The 24,224-nt window shown below is 45.5% G+C and overlaps 1 protein-coding gene and 1 non-coding gene across 2 annotated transcripts in view; both read left to right on the top strand.

The window, feature by feature from the left end:
- LOC126252223 (uncharacterized) overlaps positions 1-23,635 on the top strand; it is a 95,399-nt gene extending 71,764 nt beyond the window's left edge. Inside the window, exons 5-6 of the mRNA XM_049953094.1 lie at positions 742-941; positions 23,445-23,635. Coding sequence (XP_049809051.1) covers positions 742-930 — 189 coding nt within the window. The 3' untranslated portion in view covers positions 931-941; positions 23,445-23,635. The remainder of the gene's footprint in view (positions 1-741; positions 942-23,444) is intronic.
- Trnap-cgg (transfer RNA proline (anticodon CGG)) lies at positions 16,719-16,793 on the top strand. The gene has a single exon. It is a non-coding gene; the product is annotated as a tRNA-Pro (tRNA).
- Positions 23,636-24,224: the final 589 nt, after the last annotated feature.

The raw sequence follows: 24,224 nt of genomic DNA, 5'->3' as shown, positions 1-24,224 counted from the left end.
CAGGGGCTTGTGAACCCCAAATGTGCACATTATGGCGATTCACTACTCCACTGACAAATAAGGTCGCTTCGTTGGAAAAGGCAATTCGTCTGAGATAACCATCATCGTCCTCAATACGCGATAGCATTTCGACTGCAAAGTCATACCGACGTGTACTGTCATTGGGCAACAAGGCCTGAACGATTTGCACTTTGTATGCACGAAACAATAAACTTTTGTGTAAAATGTCATGGAGAGAGCTTTTCGGCATCTGTAATTCACGTGAGGCCCTGCGCACCGATTTCTTCGGACTTCGCAGAAAAGACTGCCTTACAGCTTCCACCCTGTCTGCTGAGGTTCTTGGTCGACCAGACCTCGGAAGGTCAGCAACCGATCCTGTGTTCTTGAACCTCTCATACCAGGCTTTAATGCTCTTAACATCAGGTGGATTCCTTCCAAATGTTGTCTGGAAGTGTGTCTGCACTGTGGTTGGTGATCGTGTCTCATGGTACCACAGGACACACTGTGCCTTCTCCTGATTGGTTAACATGGCTTCTCGGGCATTGCACCCCATCCACTACTTATGTACTGCGAACCTAAAACAGAAGGAAACTTTGATAGTTGTAAACAATTCGACACAAGTTTTATATTTGTATCTAACTTCTAGCCGGAGTTATCAATTTATGTAATCAGGGAAAGATTTTTCGGACACCCTGTATTAAAATGAGACAGCGACTGACGGCGCACTTTGCACTTTGGCAGATGCCGTACCACCACCACCACGCAGTGGCGTACCACGTACCGCACGGCGACTGGTCGTCCAGCGGCGCCGACCACTCGGCCACTGGGGTGGACGGCCCCACGGGCTACGGCGGGAGCGGGGGCCACTACGCCTCTCGTAAGCACCTGGCGGGCGGCCGACGCTCCGCCCTGCGTCGCCAGAGGTACTGACTGCCACACAGGTACTGTATCCCACCGCCCGCTGCACCTACATTGTGTTTCTTCATGTGTTTGATCAGCTCTCCACTCCAGTCCATCCTATACAAGCTACTGAATTTCTAAATAACCACCACAACCTACACGCATTTGAACCTGCTTCCAGCACTCAGGCCTTGGTCTCCCTCTACAATTTTTTACCCCCACCCTCCACACTTTACGCTACAATGGCATTGTAGCGAGAAGTAAGTACTTCTCTTGGCGGTATCACTAACCTGGTGTTTTGCTGCTTCGGTGAGTCCCTCGTAGCACAGTAGTAGCGCTCAATCGCCAGGTTCCATGTAGGTGGTGATCCTGTTGAAGTGGAATGATTAGGGATGCCAGTTCTTAATTGTCAACTACGTTTGGACTATAATTGTTTTAATACGGAAATTGCTTTGTCACACACGTCACAGAATCAGCATTTGCAATATGCCGGTTGCGGACTAAGCCGTTATTTCGACCCTTTACACACATTAATACCATTTTCTGACTATACATAATGATAGACACTGCCCACGACACGTGGCGTTCTTATAACTAATAACTTTATATCTTGTTTAACATCTGAAACATGCACTCGCGACCGTTCTTTTAGAGCCGCCGCGGTTACTCGACCGTGTGTTTTGAGTGGCTCCTCGCGACTGACTCGCCCTATCTTCCCGAAGGACTAGAGAGACCACCCCACCTGTCTCCCTCAGCCACTAAGGACACTTCTCTCGCTTCCTGCATATATACAGGGTGGTCCAAAAGTCTGGAAACACCCTGATAAAATCCAAATGGAGTAGCAAACAAGAAAACAGAGTCCCTACACACGAGGAACGGGAAGGGGAAACTTTATAGGTTATGCCACCAACATGTCGGCCATCTTGAAAGCCGCCATCTTGGATTCAACTCCAAAATTTCAAATGGGAATATGGTCATGTGATATATCAAACAGATAGAGAATGTCACCAGAAAAACAATGCCGTTGTTATTTTAAACATAGCTTTATTCATTCTCGGGTTATAGCCAATTACTTGCGGCAGCAGTGGAACGTTCGGCAGCGTGAGTATTACGTTACTGAGAAGTCATAAAATGCAGTCTGAAACGGTGCAAAGTGACTATCCCATGCCTGATATGTTACATGTGTTTAACTGTTAGGTATCATTTACTCATGCTAACGTTTAAATTATTGTTTCCTTATTTACAGTTTACAAAAGTCCTTAACACATGAAGAACGCATTGAAATCATCTTGATATCGGGAGAAAGGAACACACGGGTCATTGCTGAGAATTTCAACAGTCGTCACCCAACCAGACAACCCATTACTCAATGCGCAGTTGCCAAGCTTTTGGCCAAATTCCGAGCAACAGGTTCTGTCGCACATGAACCTAAGGCTGGAAGACCAAAATCCGCCACCGATGAAGCAACAACAGTGAGCGTGTTGGCATCATTTAGCAAGGGTCCGCAACGGAGTACTCGTCGCCTGTCACAAGAATGTGGGGTTAGCCGTACCTCCATACTGCGATATTTATCGCAGCACAAATGGCACCCGTACAAAATTCAGCTGCTCCAACACCCGAATGAGGATTACCCAGACCGTCGGGTACAGTTCGCAGAATGGGTGACACAGCAGCTGCAGATAAACCCACGTTTCCCCTGTCAGGTGATGTTCAGTGATGAAGCTAATTTCTTTATCAATGGTGAACAAGCAGAATCACAGATATTGGTCCGACACAAATCCGCACTGGATTGATGCTTCCAAAACGGTCGACTCACAAAACGTGATGGTCTTGTGTGGCGTGTGGGGTACCAAAGTTGTTGGACCTTTTTTTATTGATGGTACGTTAACAGCCAATCGTTATCTGAGGTTATTGGATGAAGAAGTGCTTCCCTCGTTGTTAACGGAGGACGGGACATTTCAGAATTCTTCCATCATGATGGAGCCCCACCACATTATGAGCACAATGTGCGAGCATACCTGCATGTGCAGTTCCCTCAAAAGTGGATTGGCCGTAGGGGTGCTGTGGAGTGGCCACCAAGTTCACCAGATTTGACTCCTTTGGATTTTTATCTTTGGGGTCCTGTCAAAGCACTGGTTTATTCTGTGAAAATACGGGATTTGCATCATCTAAAGCAGCGCATTGTTGATGCATGTGGTCAAATTCAGGCAGATGTATTGGTCAAAGTTCATCAGAACTGGGTTCGGAAGATAGCATCAACAATCCAACATAATGGACAACATATCGAGCCATTCCTATGACTGTTGGTGGTCTCTCGGGACTGTCTAACATCGGCGTAATGTCGCTTCGGCACATAACACACATGTTGCCGAGCGTCCCATGGCTGCCACATGTATCTAGCTCTAACCCGAGAATGAATAAAGCTATGTTTAAAATAACAACGGCATTGTTTTTCTGGTGAAATTCTCTATCTATCTGATATGTCACATAACCACATACCCATTTGAAATTTTGGAGTTGAATCCAAGATGGCGGCTTTCAAGATGGCCGACATGTTGGTGGCATAGCCTATATATATATAGGGTGTTTCAAAAATGACCGGTATATTTGAAACGGCAATAAAAACTAAACGAGCAGCGATAGAAATACACCGTTTGTTGCAATATGCTTGGGACAACAGTACATTTTCAGGCGGACAAACTTTCGAAATTACAGTAGTTACAATTTTCAACAACAGATGGCGCTGCAAGTGATGTGAAAGATATAGAAGACAACGCAGTCTGTGGGTGCGCCATTCTGTACGTCGTCTTTCTGCTGTAAGCGTGTGCTGTTCACAACGTGCAAGTGTGCTGTAGACAACATGGTTTATTCCTTAGAACAGAGGATTTTTCTGGTGTTGGAATTCCACCGCCTAGAACACAGTGTTGTTGCAACAAGACGAAGTTTTCAACGGAGGTTTAATGTAACCAAAGGGCCGAAAAGCGATACAATATAGGATCAGTTTGAAAAATTTCAACGGACTGGGAACGTGACGGATGAACGTTCTGGAAAGGTAGGGCGACCGCGTACGGCAACCACAGAGGGCAATGCGCAGCTAGTGCAGCAGGTGATCCAACAGCGGCCTCGGGTTTCCGTTCGCCGTGTTGCAGCTGCGGTCCAAATGACGCCAACGTCCACGTATCGTCTCATGCGCCAGAGTTTACACCTCTATCCATACAAAATTCAAACGCGGCAACCCCTCAGCGCCGCTACCATTGCTGCAAGAGAGACATTCGCTAACGATATAGTGCACAGGATTGATGACGGCGATATGCATGTGGGCAGCATTTGGTTTACTGACGAAGCTTATTTTTACCTGGACGGCTTCGTCAATAAACAGAACTGGCGCATATGGGGAACTGAAAAGCCCCATGTTGCAGTCCCATCGTCCCTGCATCCTCAAAAAGTACTGGTTTGGGCCGCCATTTCTTCCAAAGGAATCATTGGCCCATTTTTCAGATCCGAAGCGATTACTGCATCACGCTATCTGGACATTCTTCGTGAATTTGTGGCGGTACAAACTGCCTTAGACGACACTGCGAACACCTCGTGGTTTATGCAAGATGGTGCCCGGCCACATCGCACGGTCGACGTATTTAATTTCCTGAATGAATATTTCGATGATCGTGTGATTGCTTTGGGCTATCCGAAACATACAGGAGGCGGCGTGGATTGGCCTCCCTATTCGCCAGACATGAACCCCTGTGACTCCTTTCTGTGGGGACACTTGAAAGACCAGGTGTACCGCCAGAATCCAGAAACAATTGAACAGCTGAAGCAGTACATCTCATCTGCATGTGAAGCCATTCCGCCAGACACGTTGTCAAAGGTTTCGGGTAATTTCATTCAGAGACTACGCCATATTATTGCTACGAATGGTGGATATGTGGAAAATATCGTACTATAGAGTTTCCCAGACCGCAGCGCCATCTGTTGTTGAAAATTTTAACTACTGTAATTTCGAAAGTTTGTCTGCCTGAAAATGTACTGTTGTCCCAAGCATATTGCAACAAACGGTGTATTTCTATCGCTGCTCGTTTAGTTGTTATTGTCGTTTCAAATATACCGGTCATTTTTGAAACACCATATATATATATATATATATATATATATATATATATATATATATATATATATATAAACCTTCAGCCAATGGGCGTTCGATCGCTGTTGCTAGGCGGATCTGACTTCACGTTTGCGGACATTGTGACGTAAGTTTGTCTCGGAACACTGTCTCAGATTGTAAGATCCTACTCCCGAAAAGTCGGATCTTGTCCCTACTAAGGTTGCACGACATTGCCTCCCGTGATTTCATCACTAATGCTCCTTGCTGATGCTTAATTGTTAAATGTATATGTAGCCTGGCTGCTACTGAGAAGTCCTGATCGCATAAATGTACATAATACTTGGCTTAAACACGTGAAGGGAATGCATGTACGCATTACAACCTCCATTAAAAATTGACTCTTCCTTGACACCACAGGAAGTGCCCTCTCAACCGGCCCCTTCTTTCAGTCACGTTGTGTCATTAAATAAGAAGTTCTCGAGGTTTCCAGTCGCATCAAGTGATTAAAATCACACACGATTTCAGCCAAGCACCCCTTGGTCATTGTCAAGTAGTATGACTGCCAGTGGGCTGTTGGACGCCCTTTCTATACTTCAGCTACCGGTTGTGACATCACTGGTACCCGCGACATCGCAATATGTAGACATACATTGATTTAGGGTTCGATGCGCCCGCTTTAACCGCGCGATCGCTGGATCCCACGCCGTGCTGAGCTGCAGGCCACCGTCTCTATTTACACTACTGGCCATTAAAATTGCTACACCACGAAGATGCTACAAAAGCGAAATGTAAGCGACAGGAAGAACATGCTGTGATATGCAAATGATCAGCTTTTCAGAGCATTCACACAAGATGGCGCCGGTGGCGACGCCTACAACGTGCTGACATGGGGAAAGTTTCCAACCGATTTCTCATACACAAACAGCAGTTGACCGGCGTTACCTTTTGAAACGTTGTTGTGATGCCTCGTATAAGGAGGAGAAATGCGTACCATCACGTTTCCGACTTTGATAAAGATCGGATTGTAGCTATCGCGATTACGGTTTTTTCTCATCGCGACATTGCTGCTCGCGTTGGTCGAGATCCAATGACTGTTTGCAGAATATGGAATCGGTGGGTTCAGGAGGGTAATACGGAACGCCGTGCTGGATCCCAACGGCCTCGTATCACTAGCAGTCGAGATGACAGGCTTCTTATCCGCATGGCTGTAACGGATCGTGCAGCCACGTCTCGATCCCTGAGTCAACACATGGGGACGTTTGCAAGACAACAACCATCTGCACGAACAGTTCGACGAAGTTTGCAGCAGCATGGACTATCAGCTCGGACCCCATGGCTACGGTTACCCTTGACGTTGCATCACAGACAGGATAGCCTGCGATGGTGTACTCAACGACGAACCTGGGTGCACGAATGGCAAAACGTCATTTTTTCGGATGAATCCAGGTTCTGTTTACAGCATCATGATGGTCGCATCCGTGTTTGGCGACATAGCGGTGAACGCACATTGGAAGCGTGTATTCGTCATCGCCATACCGGCGTATCAACCGGCGTGATGGTATTGGGTGCCATTGCTTACACGTCTAGGTCACCTCTTGTCCGCATTGACGCCACTTTGAACAGTGGACGTTACATTTCAGATGAGTTACGACCCGTGGCTCCACCCTTCATTCGATCCCTGCGAAAGCCTACATTTCAGCAGGATAATGCACGACCGCATGTTGAAGGTCCTGTACGGGCCTTTCTGGATACAGAAAATGTTCGCATGTTGCTCTGGCCAGCAGATTCTCCAGATCTCTCACCAATTGAAAACGTCTGGTCAATGGTGCATTGGTGGCCGAGCAACTGGCTCATCACAATACGCTAGTCACTACTCTTGATGAACTGTGGTATCGTGTTGAAGCTGCATGGGCAGCTGTACCTTTACACGCCATCCAAGCTCTGTTTGACTCAATGCCCAGGCGTATCAAGGCCGTTTTTAAGGCCAGAGGTGGTTGTTCTGGGTACTGATTTCTCAGGATCTATGGACCCAAATTGCGTGAAAATATAATCACATGTCAGTTCTAGTATAATACATTTGTCCAATGAATACCCGTTTATCATCTGCATTTCTTCTTGGTGTAGCAATTTTAATGGCCAGTAGTGTAGGTTGCCTGTCCCATGAGTTGAGCCAGTTACGCAACGGCTATAACGTCCATCAAATAATAAACAATAAGACCACCGACGAGAACAGAAAAAGAAACTTGCCTGTTTGTCGTTCTGTGGTCCCGTCTCGGTCAAGATAAGCCGCCTCTTGAAACTACAGAAGATCTAATTGATCTTCATGCCACCGACAAAAATCCGTCAGTTACCGAGACCAGTTAAAGACGCAGCAAGTCTCGGAGCACCTGTGGCCTACAAGATACCTTGCAAGTATGGCCAGTCTTACTTCGGATAAACCGTAGGGATTGTGGGACAACGCAGGAAGGATCATAAGAGGTTTTATTGCCAAAGCTACCCTGAGACATCTGCTTTAGTTGAGGATGCTTTTTGGAAACGGACACCGGATAAAATTTGACGAAACGTCCGTTGTGGCTCGCACTAATGGCTTCTGGGATTGTGTAATTAAAGAAGCCATTGAAATAAAAATCACCGATATCACCCTAAATGGAGACGGTGTCCTGAAGCTCAGCACGGCTTGGGAGCCAGCTATCGCTCAGTTACAGTAGGAGCATCGAACGTCGAATCAACGTATTCCCATATACAGCGATACCACTGACGTCGCATTCGGCAGCTATATAAGGGCGTACAAGCATCGTACTGGCAGTCACACCATTTGATAATGGACAAGGAGTGCCTGACCAAAGCTCGTGTTATTTCAATCACTTGTTGCGGCTGGAAACCCGAGAACCTTTCATTCATAGTTACCGTCGCGGCTGTGCATTCTTACAAGTTGTTTCATTAACTTCCTGTTCCCCAGTTCGATTCAGTCCCTGCTCATTAGTTACTTGATATGTCAATCTAATCTTCAGAATTATTATGCAGCAGCACATTGCCAAAGCTTCAATTCTCTTCGTGTCCAAACCCTTCATCGTCAAAGTTTCACGCCTGTATAGTATTACATTTCAGGCAAAATACGGTCAGAAATGACTTCCTAACATTTTTCCTTTTCAAAAATGCCTTTGCTTATCTTGCCGGCATGCCATTTTTTCTCTCTTTACTTCGGCCACCATCAGTTATTTTGCTGCCCAACCAACTAAGCCGGCTGGTTTGGCCGAGCGGTTCTAGGCGCTTCAGTCTGGAACCGCGCGACCGCTACGGTCGCAGGTTCGAATCCTGCCTCGGGCATGGATGTGTGTGATGTCCTTAGGTTAGTTAGGTTTAAGTAGTTCTAAGTTCTGGGGGACTGATGACCTCAGATGTCAAGTCCAATAGTGCTCAGAGCCATTTGAATTTGAACCTAACTAAACTCACCTACTACTTTTAATGTTCACTTCCTAATCTAACTCCGTCACCATCGTCTCATTTAATTGGACAACATTCCGTTATCCATGCTTTACTTTAGTTGATGTTCATCTTAAGATTTCTATTGAAGACACTCCCCATTTCGTTCAACTGCTCTCCCAACTGTTTTGACGATTCTGACGGAACTATGTGGTCAGTAAATGCCAAAGTTTTAATCTCTTCTCCCGCAACTTAAATTCCTCATTTCAAATTTCTCCTTGGTTTCCTTTACTGTTGGATCAGTGTACAAGTTTAATCACATTGGGGATAGGTTGCAATCCCGTCCCTATCTTGTCCCATATACCGCTTCCTCTTGCGCGTCAGTCGACTTATAACTGCTGTCTGGTGTGTGTATAAGTTATGTTTCCGCTCCTTCTACTGTCAGAATTGCAAAGAATATATTCTAGTCGATACGGCCGAAAGTTTTCTTTAAATTTAGAAATGGAAGAGACGCCTGTTTGCCTTTCTTCAACCGAAAGCTTTACCCTAAGACAAGTCGTAACATCATATTTCCCTCGCACATTTCTGTGTACACTGAACACATTGTAATGTGAGTACTAGAGGGTAGTTCTTCATATACAGGGTGTGCCCACGAAACGATCGAATGTTAAAAAATAACTGGTTATTAAAGAAGTATCTTCTAATATTTTATTACATATTAATTGAAAGTAGAAAATTAAACGTCACAGGTACAATACAAACGACATCGTTTTCTGAACTCTCTGTCTCATAAATGTTTTCCTTTATAAGTAAGGTATTGTTGTAGTCTGACTTGTAAATTTAGCATGACCTGACAATAATGCTGACGGATATTGCCGCAACCTCGTTCACAATACATTGTTTGATGGCTATGATTGTTATGCATACTTCGCTCTGGAGAACTTTACTCTCTTAAGACAAGAAAGAATCCGAATTGGACGGAAATTCGTAGATTCGATGTACATGTACGGATAAACAAATCATTACGATCTTCATCGGTTCATGGGCATCGCGTCGAATAACGTTGTGGAAGCTGCACAATATTTCAACGAGACAGCTGCTCGCTATCTTCAGGTGCATCAGTTATACTCAGTATCTCGTGCATTATCCCTGGACTGTTACTCGGCGTTCTCTTTTTTCCCATTTGATTCCATGCGACTTTCACTATCTCTCAAATCTAACCATTTTTCTTCTGTTCCATTCCATTTCTCCTTATAAGTTAATCGTTGCCTAATTGTCCCTATGAAACTTTCAACAACCTCCGGTTCCTTCAATTTGTCTAGTTCCCATACCCTTATTTTCATACCTTACCGGCATTTCTTCAGTTTTAATCCGCAGCTGATAACCAGCAAATTATGGCCAGAGCTCACATCTTTCCCTGCAAGTGCTTTGCAGTTTAAATCAGGCTCAACAAATCTATTTTTATTATGTAATCTGGCTGAAACGTTCCAGTGTCTCCTCATTGCAGAATCTAAACCGAGTCTTCGAAATTCACCTCAGGGATCGACTAAAAACATCAGTCGATCAGTACCTTTCCTCTTTGCATCCAAATTCGCTATCCTGTACATCCCAACTAACCAGCTCTTCAAGATGAACAGATATGGGCTAAAATAGTTTAGTCACTGCACAATGGCCTATTCATAGTTTCGAAACATCTCCATATCGGAAAATTTATTTTGTAAAACAGCCACTAGGCTGTGACTAAAATACCATACTAGAAAACTGCTCGAAATTATGCATTTCGCTGATTGTACCTTGCTGTAGCAACAACTCTTCAGGATTTAACAACAACTACTTATTCCTCATCATGTAATTAGAGAGTTCATTGAAATATACGCTCTGTTTTCAGAGTTCAGTGCGCTTTGCAAACGAATTCTACACAACACTGATCATTATACTCAGTATTGTTCGCCCTTACCAGTGTTTCATATGGCCATCGGTATGGCGTAAGGCTTTTTGTGGTATCTACAGTTTTATAGCGAACCAAGTTTCGCACTTTTATAGCTTTAAATAATGACATTATCTGGAACATGTGCAGTCGTTTGGATAACGGTAGCTGTGGAAACAAAGAGAAAAAGTCTTTAAAAAGGAACCGAACGATGTGAATAAATAATCATAAATTTATGATACATCCTTTTATATACATTTCCATGTTTTATTCTTTCTAATTTATAACTTTCGACAGTAATATTTACAGTTACCTGTTGTCGAAGAGAAGTTCAATGGGAAATACGAATATAAAATGCAAAGAAATAAATAAATGACGTGTGTGTAAAAGCGCCTTTCGGTAATAAAATTTTCTATAGACAGTTTTATCGGAAAGCCTGTACGAATCTAACGACACTGCATTCATCCCTATACGATTAATATGTATTGAGAAAAAGGGATGTTGACTTGGGAAATAATATATTTATAACTATGAAGTACTCAGTAATTGAATATTGTCCGTCAGTGTGGTATCTGGACCAGATCGGACTGACAGAGGAAACAGAGAAGATGCAAAGAAGAGTGGCGCGTTTCGTTACAGGTTCATTTAGTGAGCACGCAAACTTGACCGAGATGATCAACAAATTACAGTGGCAGACAGTGTAAGAGAGAAGTGTTCTCCATCACCGTATGGTTTACTGTTAAAGTTTCGACAGCGTACATTCTTAGAAGGGACAACATACATATTGCTTCCTCCTACGTATATCTCGCGAAGGGACCATGAAGATAAAACTAAAGAAATTTGGATCCACACGGGGGTTACCAAGAATCGTTCTTACCGCAAACTATTCACGGTTGGAACAGGAAAGGTGGGAAGTGACAGCGGTACACAAAGTACCCTCCGCCACACACGGCAAGGCAGCTTGCGGAGTGTAGATGTAGATGAAGATGCAGTAAATACAAGTACAGTGACTAAGCAACAGAGACTATACACACCTGTGGGAAGAAACAGTGAAAAAACAGTTCAGGCCAAGTTCGGTATTATTTATTTACTTATTTATTACATTCCATTGTACCCTGTTACCTATAATTTAAACAAAGGCTGTAATGACTCTTGCAGAAATTTTGCAATTTACATTACTACTTAAATTTGTCCTCTATGCTGCTACCTCCCATCACATAACTATTTATACTACACTACTGACCATTAAAATTGCTACACCACGAAGATGACGTGCTACAGACGCGAAATTTAACCGACAGGAAGAAGATGCTGTGATTTGCAAATGATTAGCGTTTCAGAGCATTCACACAAGGTTGGCGCCGGTGGCGACGCCTACAACGTGCTGACATGAGGAAAGTTTCCAACCGATTTCTCATACACAAACAGCAGTTGACCGGCGTTGCCTGGTGAAACGTTGTTGTGATGCCTCGTGCAAGGAGGAGAAATGCGTACCATCACGTTTCAGACTTTGATAAAGGTCGGATTGAAGCCTATCGCGATTGCGATTTATCGTATCGCGACATTGCTGCTCGCGTTGGTCGAGATCCAATGACTGTTTGCAGAATATGGAATCGGTGGGTTCAGGAGGGTAATACGGAACGCCGTGCTGGATCCCAACGGCCTCGTATCACTAGCAGTCGAGATGACAGGCATCTTATCCGCATGGCTGTAAAGGATCGTGCAGCCACGTCTCGATCCCTGAGTCAACAGATGGGGACGTTTGCAAGGCAACAACCATCTGCACGAACAGTTCGACGACGTTTGCAGCAGCATGGACTAACAGCTCGGTGACCATGGCTGCGGTTACCCTTGACGCTGCATCACAGACAGGAGCGCCTGCGATGATATACTCAACGACAAACCTGGGTGCACGAATGGCAAAGTCATTTTTTCGAGTAAATCCAGGTTCTGTTTACAGCATCATGATGGTCGCATCCGTGTTTGGCGACATAGCGGTGGACGCACATTGGAAGCGTGTATTCGTCATCGCCATACTGGCGTATCACCCGGCGTGATGGTATTGGATGCCATTGCTTACACGTCTCGGTCACCTCTTGTCCGCATGGACGCCACTTTGAACAGTGGACGTTACATTTCAGATGTGTTACGACCCGTGGCTCCACCCTTCGTTCGATCCCTGCGAAACCCTACATTTCAGCAGGATAACGCACGACCGCATGTTGACGGTCCTGTACGGGCCTTTCTGGATACAGAAAATGTTCGACTGCTGCCCTGGCCAGCACATTCTCTAGATCTCTCACCAACTGAAAACGTCTGGTCAATGGCGGCCGAGCAACTGGCTCGTCACAATACGCCAGTCACTACTTTTGATGAACTGTGGTCTCGTGTTGAAGCTGCATGGGCAGCTGTACCTGTACACGCCTCCAAACTCTGTTTGACTCAATGCCGAGGAGTGTCAAGGCCGTTATTACGGCTAGAGGTGGTTGTTCTGGGTACTGATTTCTCAGGAATAATGCTCCCAAATTGCGTGAAAATGTAATCACATTGAATTCTAGTATAATATATTTGTCCAATGAATAACCGTTTATCATCTACATTTCTTCTTGTTGTAGCAATTTTAATGGCCAGTAGTGTATTAATAATAATAATAATAATAATAAACAATGACAATAAGAAGCAAGTACGTCATAACAAATCATCAAACAGTCTCAGTTGGCTAGTAGGCCCTTCGCGGAGCGCGAAAGATACAGAAGAGACGGCTCCACACTGCTGGCGTGCGACCGTTCCTCATCGGCCGGTGGTGGTGCTGGCAGCAAGTAATGCAGATGCTGGGAGGAGAGCGCTGTGGACTGCCGCCAGCCGATGACAGAGTATGGTTCAAATGGGTCTGTGCACTATGGGACTTAACATCTGTGCTCATCAGTCCCCTAGAACTTAGCTTACTAACCTAAGGACATCACACACATCCATGCCCGAGGCAGGATTCGAACCTGCGACCGTAGGAGTCACGCGGATCCGGACTGAAGCGCCTAGAACCGCATGGCCGCCGCGGCCGGCGATGACAGAGTACAACAGCGCAGGTGCCCAGCGGACCAGACTCCTTGGTGGGAAAGTGCTCAGGCCAACCGTTGCCCACAAAATCGACCACATGATGCAGCACAGGACTTTGTCAGGTTGGGTTGGTTGGTTGGTTGGTTTTGGGGAAAGAGACCAAACAGCGAGGTCATCGGTCTCATCGGATTAGGGAAGGAAGTCGGCCGTGCCCTTTCAGAGGAACCATCCCGGCATTTGCCTGGAGCGATTTAGGAAAATCACGGAAAACCTAAATCAGGATGGCCGGACGCGGGATTGAACCGTCGTCCTCCCGAATGCGAGTCCAGTGTGCTAACCACTGCGCCACCTCGCTCGGTTCAGGTTGGGTTGGGTTGCTTGGGGGAAGAGACCAAACTGCCAGGTCATCGGTCTCATCGGATCAGGGTGATTTAGTGAAATCACGGAAAACTGGACGCGGTATTGAACTGTCGTCCTCCTGAATGCGAGTCCAGTGTGCTAACCACTGCGACACCTCGCTCGGTACTTTGTCAGGTGACCTAGGTGATGTGATGGGCTGTCACCAGAACTCTGTCTACGACGTGTTGCAAAGGAGCATAAATCTGGAAACATACACCTTCGAATTTGTCGAAGCTGGGTCGTGTCCCATGGGCAGACAGGACAATGCGTCAGCATTAGCATTCTGTGTCGTGAATCCATAATGAACCTCATCGTAGAACATGCTCAAAAATAAAGCCTAACACAGGAGTCGTTGCAAAATCTATTCGGGAATTTGTGAAGAGCTGCCAAAAGTGCCAGAAGTGACTTATTGTCGATGATCCGATGGATTTGTTGCCATAGAGGAAAACATGGAACTTCCAGATGGCGTTAGCGATGGCTAAAGATTGCCAGAGGCTGTTCAGAGCTGTCAGTGTTTCTGTGAGATAACACCACTCCAAACCTGTATTGGGAAGCATTCACTGCCAGGACTAGCTGTTTCCTCAGTGTAAAGGTATGATGTCTTCCAAAGCGTCTTTTATGTAAGTGAATGCTCTGTCAAAGGCTTCTGACCGAACGAATGGAACACCCTACTTCTGCAACTCTTTCAACAAATGAGTTACGTTTGCTGGGTTATGGAGAAATTTCGAATAAAAACTGGTTTTGCCCAGAAACAATTAGAGTTCCTCCAGGTTCCATGATTTAGGCAAATAATCAATTGCAGTTAGTGGTGCTTCGTGGTTTACATGCTGTTCTTCCAAAGAAGGTCGTCCAAATATTTGATTTGTTTCAGAAAATATGCAGATTGCACTTAAGACACGCCACTTACAATTTAATGAACAAAATCTGAAAGTTAGCAGGTTGTTGCTGCCGTGAGGAACCTCTGACGATAATATCATCAAGATAGTTTGCACACCACTGAACATCTTGCATTAACTGTCCCAAAAATCTCTGGTAAATGGCGGATATCATCGCGATGCCAAACAGCAGGCGAGAATAACGGTACCACCAAAATGGCGTGTTGACGACCATTATCTATTGACAAGCGGAATTCAGTCGAAGCTGCAGGTATGCCTCCACCAAGTCTGTGTTAGAAAAACGCTCACTGCCTGCCAGTTGCACGAATATTACTTCCAGGAGGGAAATGGGTCGGCTGTCCCCACATATTGGGTGTTAATGGTGGACTTAAAAAACCCTACACAAACAAAGCACTCCCGTAAGCTTTCAGATAACAAATAGAGGCATAGCTCACTAGCTTGGATGAACAAGTTCAATGATATCCAGGCTGTGTAACCCGTCCAATTCTTCGCTAACCGTCAGCCGCAGAGCAAAATGAAAAAGGCCGAGCACTACAAAATTTGGGAAAGGCTGTTGTTTTAAGGGTGATGTGGGCCTCGTAGTCTTTTGATATGCCCACTCCTGGCAAAAATCGTGATTCTAACTCGTCGCAGACGTCGTCTAATACCTGGAATGGGATGGTGTCGGAAACGAGATGCACAACATCTTGAACATGAAAACCAAAAACTATGAACACGTTCAGGTCAAACGCGTTTTGGACGTCGAACTTTCAGTGACCAAAGAAGTGACCGCCCGTGTGACATGCTGATACTCAACTTCGATCATAAACTGTCATTGGACAGGAATCGTCTGATTGCCATAATCGACCAAACAATTATTGGTGGAGGAAAGAGAAGGGCGACCCAAGCAGTAGTACGTTTTAAGATTCGCGAGAGAGACAGAGACCTCAGTATCATCTTGGAAACAGAATGAAATTTTCACTCCCTAGTGGTAGTTCAGTGATAGAGAACTTGTCCGAGAAAGGCAAAGGACCCGAGTTCGAGTCTCTGTCCGGCACACGGTTTTAATCGGCCAGTAAATTTCATATCAACTCACACTCAGCTGAAGAGTGAAAACTTCATTCTGGAAATATCCCCCAGACTGTGACTACGCCATGTCTCCACAATATCCTTTCTTCTTGGAGCGCTAGTCTTGCAAGTCACGCAGGAGAGCTTCTGTGAAATTTGGAAGGTAGGAGACGAGGTACTGGCGGAAATAAAGCTGTAAGGACAGTTCGTGAGTCGTGCTTGGGTAGCTTGGGTAGAGCACTTGCCCACGAAAGACAAAGGTTCCGAGATTGTGTTTCTGTCCAGCACACAGTTTTAATCTGTCAGGAAGTTTCATATCAGCGCACGCTCGGCTGCAGAATGTAAATTTCATTGTGGAAAGTAGTAATATTCAATTTTCGAGTCATTTCTCCGAACTAGGGATAAACACGCTACCCACTTTCTACCCTGCGTTCAAAAGTATCTAATTCCCCACACAGTTACTTAACCAATACTTCATATGCACCCATTAACGTATCCAATATACATATCTTGCTTCTGATTATAATGTTTGTGTGAATTAACTGTGGCCTATAAACTTTACATCACTCTCAAACAATGTCCACTATAAATCCGATGCTTTGCAAACAATGAATTTTACGGCCGCTTCTTCAAGCAGTTCACTGCTTTTATGTCTGAAAGTTATCTGCAGCATAGCACACTCGTTCTGGGACAGAAACCGTTACACTATCTTCATATGTCCCACCTGCAAATTGAATTCTGTCTCTATATTAATGAAACCATTTGAAATCTCTACTGATTTTGGAAAGAAATATCAAGTCTAGCCTGAACTATGTTACATCAAAATGTCTGACTTACGTTATAGCAAAAAAGCAAAATCATCACACATGTACACTGATCTGATTGCACTTGTTTATTCAACAGAATAAAACATTAAACGAGACGAGATACTGCCAGAAGTAAAGCTGTGAGTACCGGGCGTGTGTCGTGCTTCGGTAGCTCAGTTGGTAGAGCACTTGCCCGCGGAAGGCAAAGGTCCCGAGTTCGAGTCTCGGTCGGGCACACAGTTTTAATCTTCCAGGAAAGTTTCATATCAGCGCACACTCCGCTGCAGAGTGAAAATCTCATTCTGGAAACATCCCCCAGGCTGTGGCTAAGCCGTGTCTCCGTAATATCCTTTCTTTCAGGAGTGCTAGTTCTGCAAGGTTCGCAGGAGAGCTTCTGTAAAGTTTGGAAGGTAGGAGACGAGATACTGGCAGAAGTAAAGCTGTGAGTACCGGGCGTGAATCGTGCTTCGGTAGCTCAGTTGGTTCAGTCGGCTCTCAGCCGTGGCAGCGTGCGGACGGCCCCGCGCGCCGGCCAGTGCTCCGCTGCAGGCGTTGTTTACTTCCGCGTCGTAGCTTTAAGGCTTGTGTCCGTCCACCGTGAACAACATGTCGAGCGCTTACCGCCGTGCGACCCTTAAAGTTTCCTTCCCAGCTGAACATGCGCGACCTCGTGCACATGAAGTTGAAACGTTCATACGTGAAGAAGTTCGTTTAGATCCTAACCACGTTATCGGAATCCATTTTTCGATCACGAGTAGTGTCGTTCATATTAAAATGACAAACACCGAGGTGTGTGAAGATGTTATTCGCCGCCATGCCAATGGACTTAAGTTCAAATACTCTGATGGTCACGTCGGAGCTGTAACACTTGAACTCGCAGAGTACGGGCAACGCACGATTAGGGTGTTTGAACTACCTTTTGAAGTGCCGAAGGACGAAGTTGTCTCTGCGTTACAACCATACGGTAACGTCATCGGTTACGTAGAGGAAAAATGGCAAACCTTCACGACCTACCATGTCCTTAATGGTGTGCGTCAGGTCAAAATTGAACTGAAAAAACATATTCCATCATACCTGACCATTGGCGGGGTGCGAGCCATTGTCATGTACGACGGCCAACCCCGAACATGTGCGGGCTGTGGACAAGAAGGCCACGTCCGATCCGCCTGCATGCGACGCCGCCTGATCCAGACGCCGGTCGGCGAGGAAGCGTCCCCAGCAGTGATGACTCAGATCCCTGTCACATACGCTAAGGTTGCCCAGGAAGGTAGCACGTCTACACAGAGTCTTCCTGCTCCGTTGACGTCGTCTGATCAGGTAGATGCAACCGCTCCTGAGATTCCTTCTGAGGTGCCCCAGACGCCAGATCCTAACCTGCCGAATCATCGCAGCACTGTGACTGAAAATGCTACTGAGATGGATGTTGATCCGGGAGTGGTACCTACTTCTGCTTTCCTTCAGACTGGTCCAGAGTCAGACGAAAACCACCCGCAATCGGACTCTGAACGACATGTTAGAAAACAAGGGTCGACACGAAAGAGAAAGAAACGTAGCCGTACACCCCCTGATGAATCCATTCTACGGATGGATACCAGGGATGCAGACCCGAAGATGGACGACAAACCGCTCTTTGATGACCAAAAGTCTGATGCGCAAGACCCGCCACAGGCGACCACTGGCAACGAACACCCCTCCTTACTGACGCCGTCGCCCCCACAGGTCGACGTTGAAGAGAGCCTATCCGATGAGACGAAAACTACGTCTCCTCTCCACGTGGATGACGTGCACAGCCGATGCCCTACCGCAGCATCCGTCTCCTGGGCAGACGACGTGGAGATCGAAGGGACTGGGGTGGACGCTGCTGATGATGGGGCACCCCCATCGGTTGCGCCCGCGCCCGCAAACTCTCCACAATAGCAGCCTCTTCAGCGGACCGGCAAGATCGACGACCTCTCGCTCCTGAAGAAGAAGCCCCACCTGTGCCTGTGGGACTCCAACACCAGCATTATCGTGTCGCAACGATTAACCTCGCGACCATTCGAGCGCCCCACAAACTAGCGCTGCTCCGCGATATGATTTATGATGCGGACATAGATATTGCGCTTTTTCAGGAAGTGCATGTCGCCGATTTTTCACCACCACATGGCTTCACGGTGCATCTTTCTCCCGCTTCGGACACCGGTAGTGGTGTTGCCATCATCTTACGCGAAGGTCTTCCTGCCGAAGATGTCCTATACCTCCCCAGCGGCAGAGGTATGGCCCTTACTCTCTTTGGTGTACGCATCGTCAACATTTATGCGCCGTCGGGCTCCAGCTACCGTCGTGAACGCAATGCCTTCTTTGCGAATGAAGTCACACCCCTTTTTATGGGACCACACGATGACTGGGTCATGGGTGGAGACTTCAACTGCACCCAGCGACCTCAGGATCAATTGCCGCGTCACTCACCATGCGCAGCTCTGGAAACAGTCGTCACGCGGCTACAATTTGTCGACACGTGGAGGCATGTTCACGGTGATCTTTTGGGCTTTACATACTACACTGCGCACTCCTCTAGCCGACTGGATCGCATCTACATCTCGCGATCCCTAATTCAACACACTCGACAGGCTGAAATCTGGCCTGTTGCTTTCTCAGACCATGAGGCTTACTTCTGTGATGTTGTTCTCACAAGACAGGCAGTATGGCACGGACGTGGTTTATGGAAACTGAACACGGCACTTCTTAATTCACCTGACTGTCGACTTCTAATAGAAGACACTTGGATTACATGTAATAGACGCCGACCCACGTATCCGTCTACCATATCCTGGTGGATCCAGTGTGCAAAACCTGCTCTTCGAAAAACTTTAATCCGGTATGGCAAAGATGTTGTCGCCTGGAGGAAGAGCACTATGGACTTTTACTACAGGATCCTACGAGAATGCTCCACGATGCCAGCCTCCCCTGAGCGCCATACAAGGATGAACCAAGCTAAGGCCCAAATCTCCAATCTCATGCGACGGCATTTGGAAGGAGCGGTAGTACGATCTCGTACTGCTGATCGCATGCCTCATGAACATCCGTCGATGTACCATATCATCCAAGAACGACAAAATCGACGCCGAAAATTGATTCACGTCCTAACGGATCAAGAAGGGCGTCGCTACGTAACCCAATCTGCAATAGGGAATGTGCTTCACGCCCACTACCGGCAGCTCTACGCCGCAATTCCACATTCCCCAGAGTTGATCGAGGAAGTCTCACAGCTCAACTTCGGTGGTATCCCAGGAGATGCGGCGATTGACTTGATGTCGGAGGTGACTGGTGAGGAAGTCCGCGATGCGATCCGGGCAGGAACCATCAATCGCTCCCCAGGACCCGACGGTCTTCCCCTCGAATTTTATCGCACCTTCCGTGATTTGTTAGAGTCCACCTTCACCTCCATCTGTCGGGAACTGATGTCTCCGGAAGTACCCGTGCCGGACGCTTTCATGGAAGGAATTATTATTCCTGTACATAAACCGCACGGTGGCAACAATATCAGTGATTATCGGCCCGTCACCCTCCTTAACAGTGATATGAAAATCTTCACTCGCCTTTTGGCAGCACGACTTAAAAACGTTGCCCGATATGTTGTGTCGCCAGACCAAGCATCTTTGGGAGGGGATAATAATATTCGCACGGCTTTATGCCGCTACAGGGATATGATCGCCGTTACCCAGGCACAACGCCTCTCTGGGGCACTTGCGTCTTTGGACTTTAGTCAAGCTTTTGATAGGGTTGACCATTCGTTCCTTACGGCCGTTCTCCACCATATGGGTTTCCCAGTCGCCGTTATCACGGTAGTGATGCGCCTTCTGCGGGGTGCCTCATCCAGGATTATGTACAATGGCAGACTCACTCCACCGATAACAATAGGTCGATCTGTACGTCAAGGTTGCCCTCTATCAGCAATTTTGTACGCCTTTTCCTTGGAATCCTTGCTATGTGGACTAAGACAACGTTTGGTAGGGTTGTCCATAGATCGCTACCGATTCTGTTGCACGGCCTAGGCTGACGACGTAGTCATCTGTTTACGTAATGCCGACGAGGTTCGAGCTGTTTTGACGTGGGTAGCGACTTATGGTGAGGCGTCGGGTAGCTCTTTAAACGTACGTAAGTCACAAGTTATGTTCATTGGCACGGGACTTCCCGTGGAGTGCGTTACACCTCTCACCATCGTTGATACCATTCGCTGTTTGGGAATAGATTTTTCATCTGATCTCCGGCGTTCAGCCACCATCAACTGCCGACGCCTCCTTTTAATGATCAGAGCAGGTCTTATGGACCATCGCCTTCGATCCCTAGATATTCTCCAACGAGCTCGATATGTCAATACATATATCGCATCCCGAGTTCCCCATGTAGCGCAAGTTCTACCTTTCCCGCTTACTGTGGCACGTCGCATGTTGGCAGCGATGGCATCTTTCGTCAGCTCTGGGATGTTGTTCAAAGTTAACTATACAACCCTCACTCTTCCCCGTGAACGAGGTGGGATAGGTCTGTTTCACGTGCCGGATAGAGCTCGCGCCCTATTTATCAGCTCCCAGATGACGGTATGGAACCGTTGCCCAACGAGCCTCACTGGTCTCCTCCTGTCGGCATACTCGCCGGTCTCACTGTCAGCCCCAGTGATGATCTCGGATGTTCCGGCCCAGTTCCATTATATCCGGTACTTCTTTCTGGAACTCAGTTATCTACGCCTCACCTTACCAAGACAGCTTTTACTCAAGACAAAGGCAGTATACAATGTCCTCCAATTAGGTCGTCCACCTAACCCGATTGAACAAAAGTTCCCCCAAGTTGACTAGCGTCATGTATGGCGCGCGGTGTTCGCCTGTTACCTTGACACGAATGTTCAATCTGTCTGGTACCTAACTGTCAATGGTAAGCAAATCAACCAATTTCGCCTTCATCGTATCCACCTCGCCCAATCACCTCTATGCTCCACGTGTGGAGTGCCAGACAATGATGAACATCGGTTTGTTTGCGGACCGGCGGCGGAGGTTTGGCACTTGGTTCGACGTATTGTGGCTTTTCTAACGCGGGACATTCCGGATCGGATTACTCCTCTTTCATTATTATTTCCGGAACGTGAATATTTTCCTCGGACAAAGACCAATGCTGTGAATTGGATTCGCGGACATGCCATTCACTACTTATTTGGACACACTGTAGACTCTGTACTCGATTTTTGGACGTACCTCAATGACCGTCATTATGTCGTTGTCCGTCACCCAAAATACAGACAACTTTTCTCGAACTTCCTTGGGAGTGCTTTCCACGAGCCGCCTCGCAGCTGGAATGTGTTAAGCAAAGAGAGAAGAAGGTTTCATGTTTGAACCAATGAACATTTCTGAACAATTGAACGGAACACATCAATTTCGAGAAGACGTGACTCAACATATTACCAGCGGGGCGCAGAAGGCCTCTGATCAATTACAAAAAAAAAACAAAAAAACAAAAAATTAAATAAATAAAAATATAAAACAATAAAAAAAAATAAAATAAAATTCAGAAAAAGGAAGATTTTGTTTTGTTTGTAAGGATAGCCCTAACCTTGATTTCCCATATTTCCCCTGGTATATAGGCAGCTCTCTGGGGTAGGTTTAGTCAGGAGCCAACGCCTGAAGTGGCCCAGATTTTTTTGTTCTAGGATTAAAAGTGGCGGTGGCACTTGCTTTTTTTTTATTTTATTTATTAAAAAAAAGAGGTCCTAGGTTCAAGTCTTAAAAAAATAAAAAAAATATAAAAAAAAGGGGTATGATTCCTGCCTAGGGTGCAGGAGGTCAAATAATAATTAAAAAATAAAAAAAAAGAAAAAAAATGAAAAAAAAATTTAAAAAAGTTGGTAGAGCACTTGCCCGCGAAAGGCAAAGGTCCCGAGTTCGAGTCTCGGTCGGGCACACAGTTTTGATCTGCCAGGAAGTTTCATATCAGCGCACACTCCGCTGCAGAGTGAAAATCTCATTCTAGAATGAAACATTGTTGCTCTTTAATATTTGGAAATATGTGCAATGTAATATAAGATTTGTAAAGCGGGACACAAGATATATTGATTCAGCTATGCTCGTCATAGCTTATTTCTTACTAATAACCGATCGTTGTGGCAGGGAAGCGGCAACAACTGGTTTGAACTAGAACAATCTTGACAAATAAGCAAAAAATCTTAATTTCATTATTACCAGGTAAAACGAAGTTTCATCAAGTAAACAAAACTGTTTGTTATTCTGTCACAATGTTCAGCAATATTAAGAACATTTTTTTTCTGTTTATGCGAATGTGGAATTTTACATGGAACTTCTGTTCGTCAGTTGACATACGTAAAGCGGTACACTGGACAGCCCAGTCCTCGCTCAGCATGTTGTGTTTTACATCCAATAGATTGATCGAGGAATCCGTAAACCTATGCACATTCGAATTCGTCCATTCGAGGCCATATGATATTTATTCGAGAAGAGTTATTTCTTACAGCTGCTGCTCAGCTGTAGCCTCTCCATAAGCCTTTAGCCCAGCGCGCATTCATAACATGGAGTTTCGTAAGTCCTGGTAGAAACCCACGTTCAAATAGTTACGAAAATAATTCTACTCAGGGTGCCACTATTCATTGTAAAAACTTTCGCATGCAAAATTAACATCTACAAAATTCTCTAGTTACAAAACCAAATCAATTAACAATACTGTAATAAACATACAATAACATTAATTTAGTTCATTCAAAATATAGCACAAGAACACAGGTCTCAATAACGTTCGTAAAAATGAAGTAAGATGCATAATCAGTATGGGTGCAAGAGTGTTGTTACATTAAAATTTTCACTAATCCTACTTTTGTTACTGAGGCTCTTCTTTCCAATTTGTTTCAGAGATGACGGACGTACTCAGCTGCGAAGCATTTCTCCTGTGACGTCTGTACGGACGCTGGTGTTTTGTTGACAGATGACAGAGGTCGTCGATGACGAACGGGCCTCAGTCTACCACAGGATGACGAACATTTCATACGATAGACCTAAGTTGACGTGATAAACCAGCTATACTATTCAGTCGCTAAATGACTGTAAGACAACATGTTGACAAAGACAAAGTAGTGCTGACTACAGCAAGATGCCAAAAAAAAAAAAAAAAAAAATTACGTGTACACGTTGGACAACTATCATAGAGTTTTAACTCAGGGCTCTCAAGAAGAAGACAGCACTACGTTACATTTTATTTATTTCGTAATTTATTATTTATTTAATTTCTTAGTCTTCTGTCCTTACAGTTCTTTGTTCTTCTAGACCTCATGTAATTTTATGGATATTTTTAGTACAGTGTACTATAGATAAAGTATTAAGAAACTAAAGTAGTACAAAGACCAACAGTCAAAAGAACGATGGCATTATTTATCACGTGCCTAGTCCACGAAAAGCGAAGTCTGCTGTAATTTAATAGTATGTATACTGACAAAGCTGTGATTCTCATTTCATATTAATAAAATATTGTTTATATATCCCACTCTTTATTCAATCTTATGATCACACACTACGCAGATTCTCAGTAACTATTCTTTATTTTCCCCAATGTTATGTAATTCCTTGATGATTCAATTCACTCATTAGGTATGTCTACCGAAAACCATGCATATCCATAGATTCCTCCTTTTCATC

This window comes from Schistocerca nitens, chromosome 4 (assembly GCF_023898315.1).
Source record: "Schistocerca nitens isolate TAMUIC-IGC-003100 chromosome 4, iqSchNite1.1, whole genome shotgun sequence".
Classification (NCBI taxonomy): Eukaryota; Metazoa; Arthropoda; class Insecta; order Orthoptera; family Acrididae; genus Schistocerca; species Schistocerca nitens.
The sequence above is the reverse complement of the archived record's forward strand: the minus strand, read 5'-3'. Positions and strand labels throughout refer to the sequence as shown.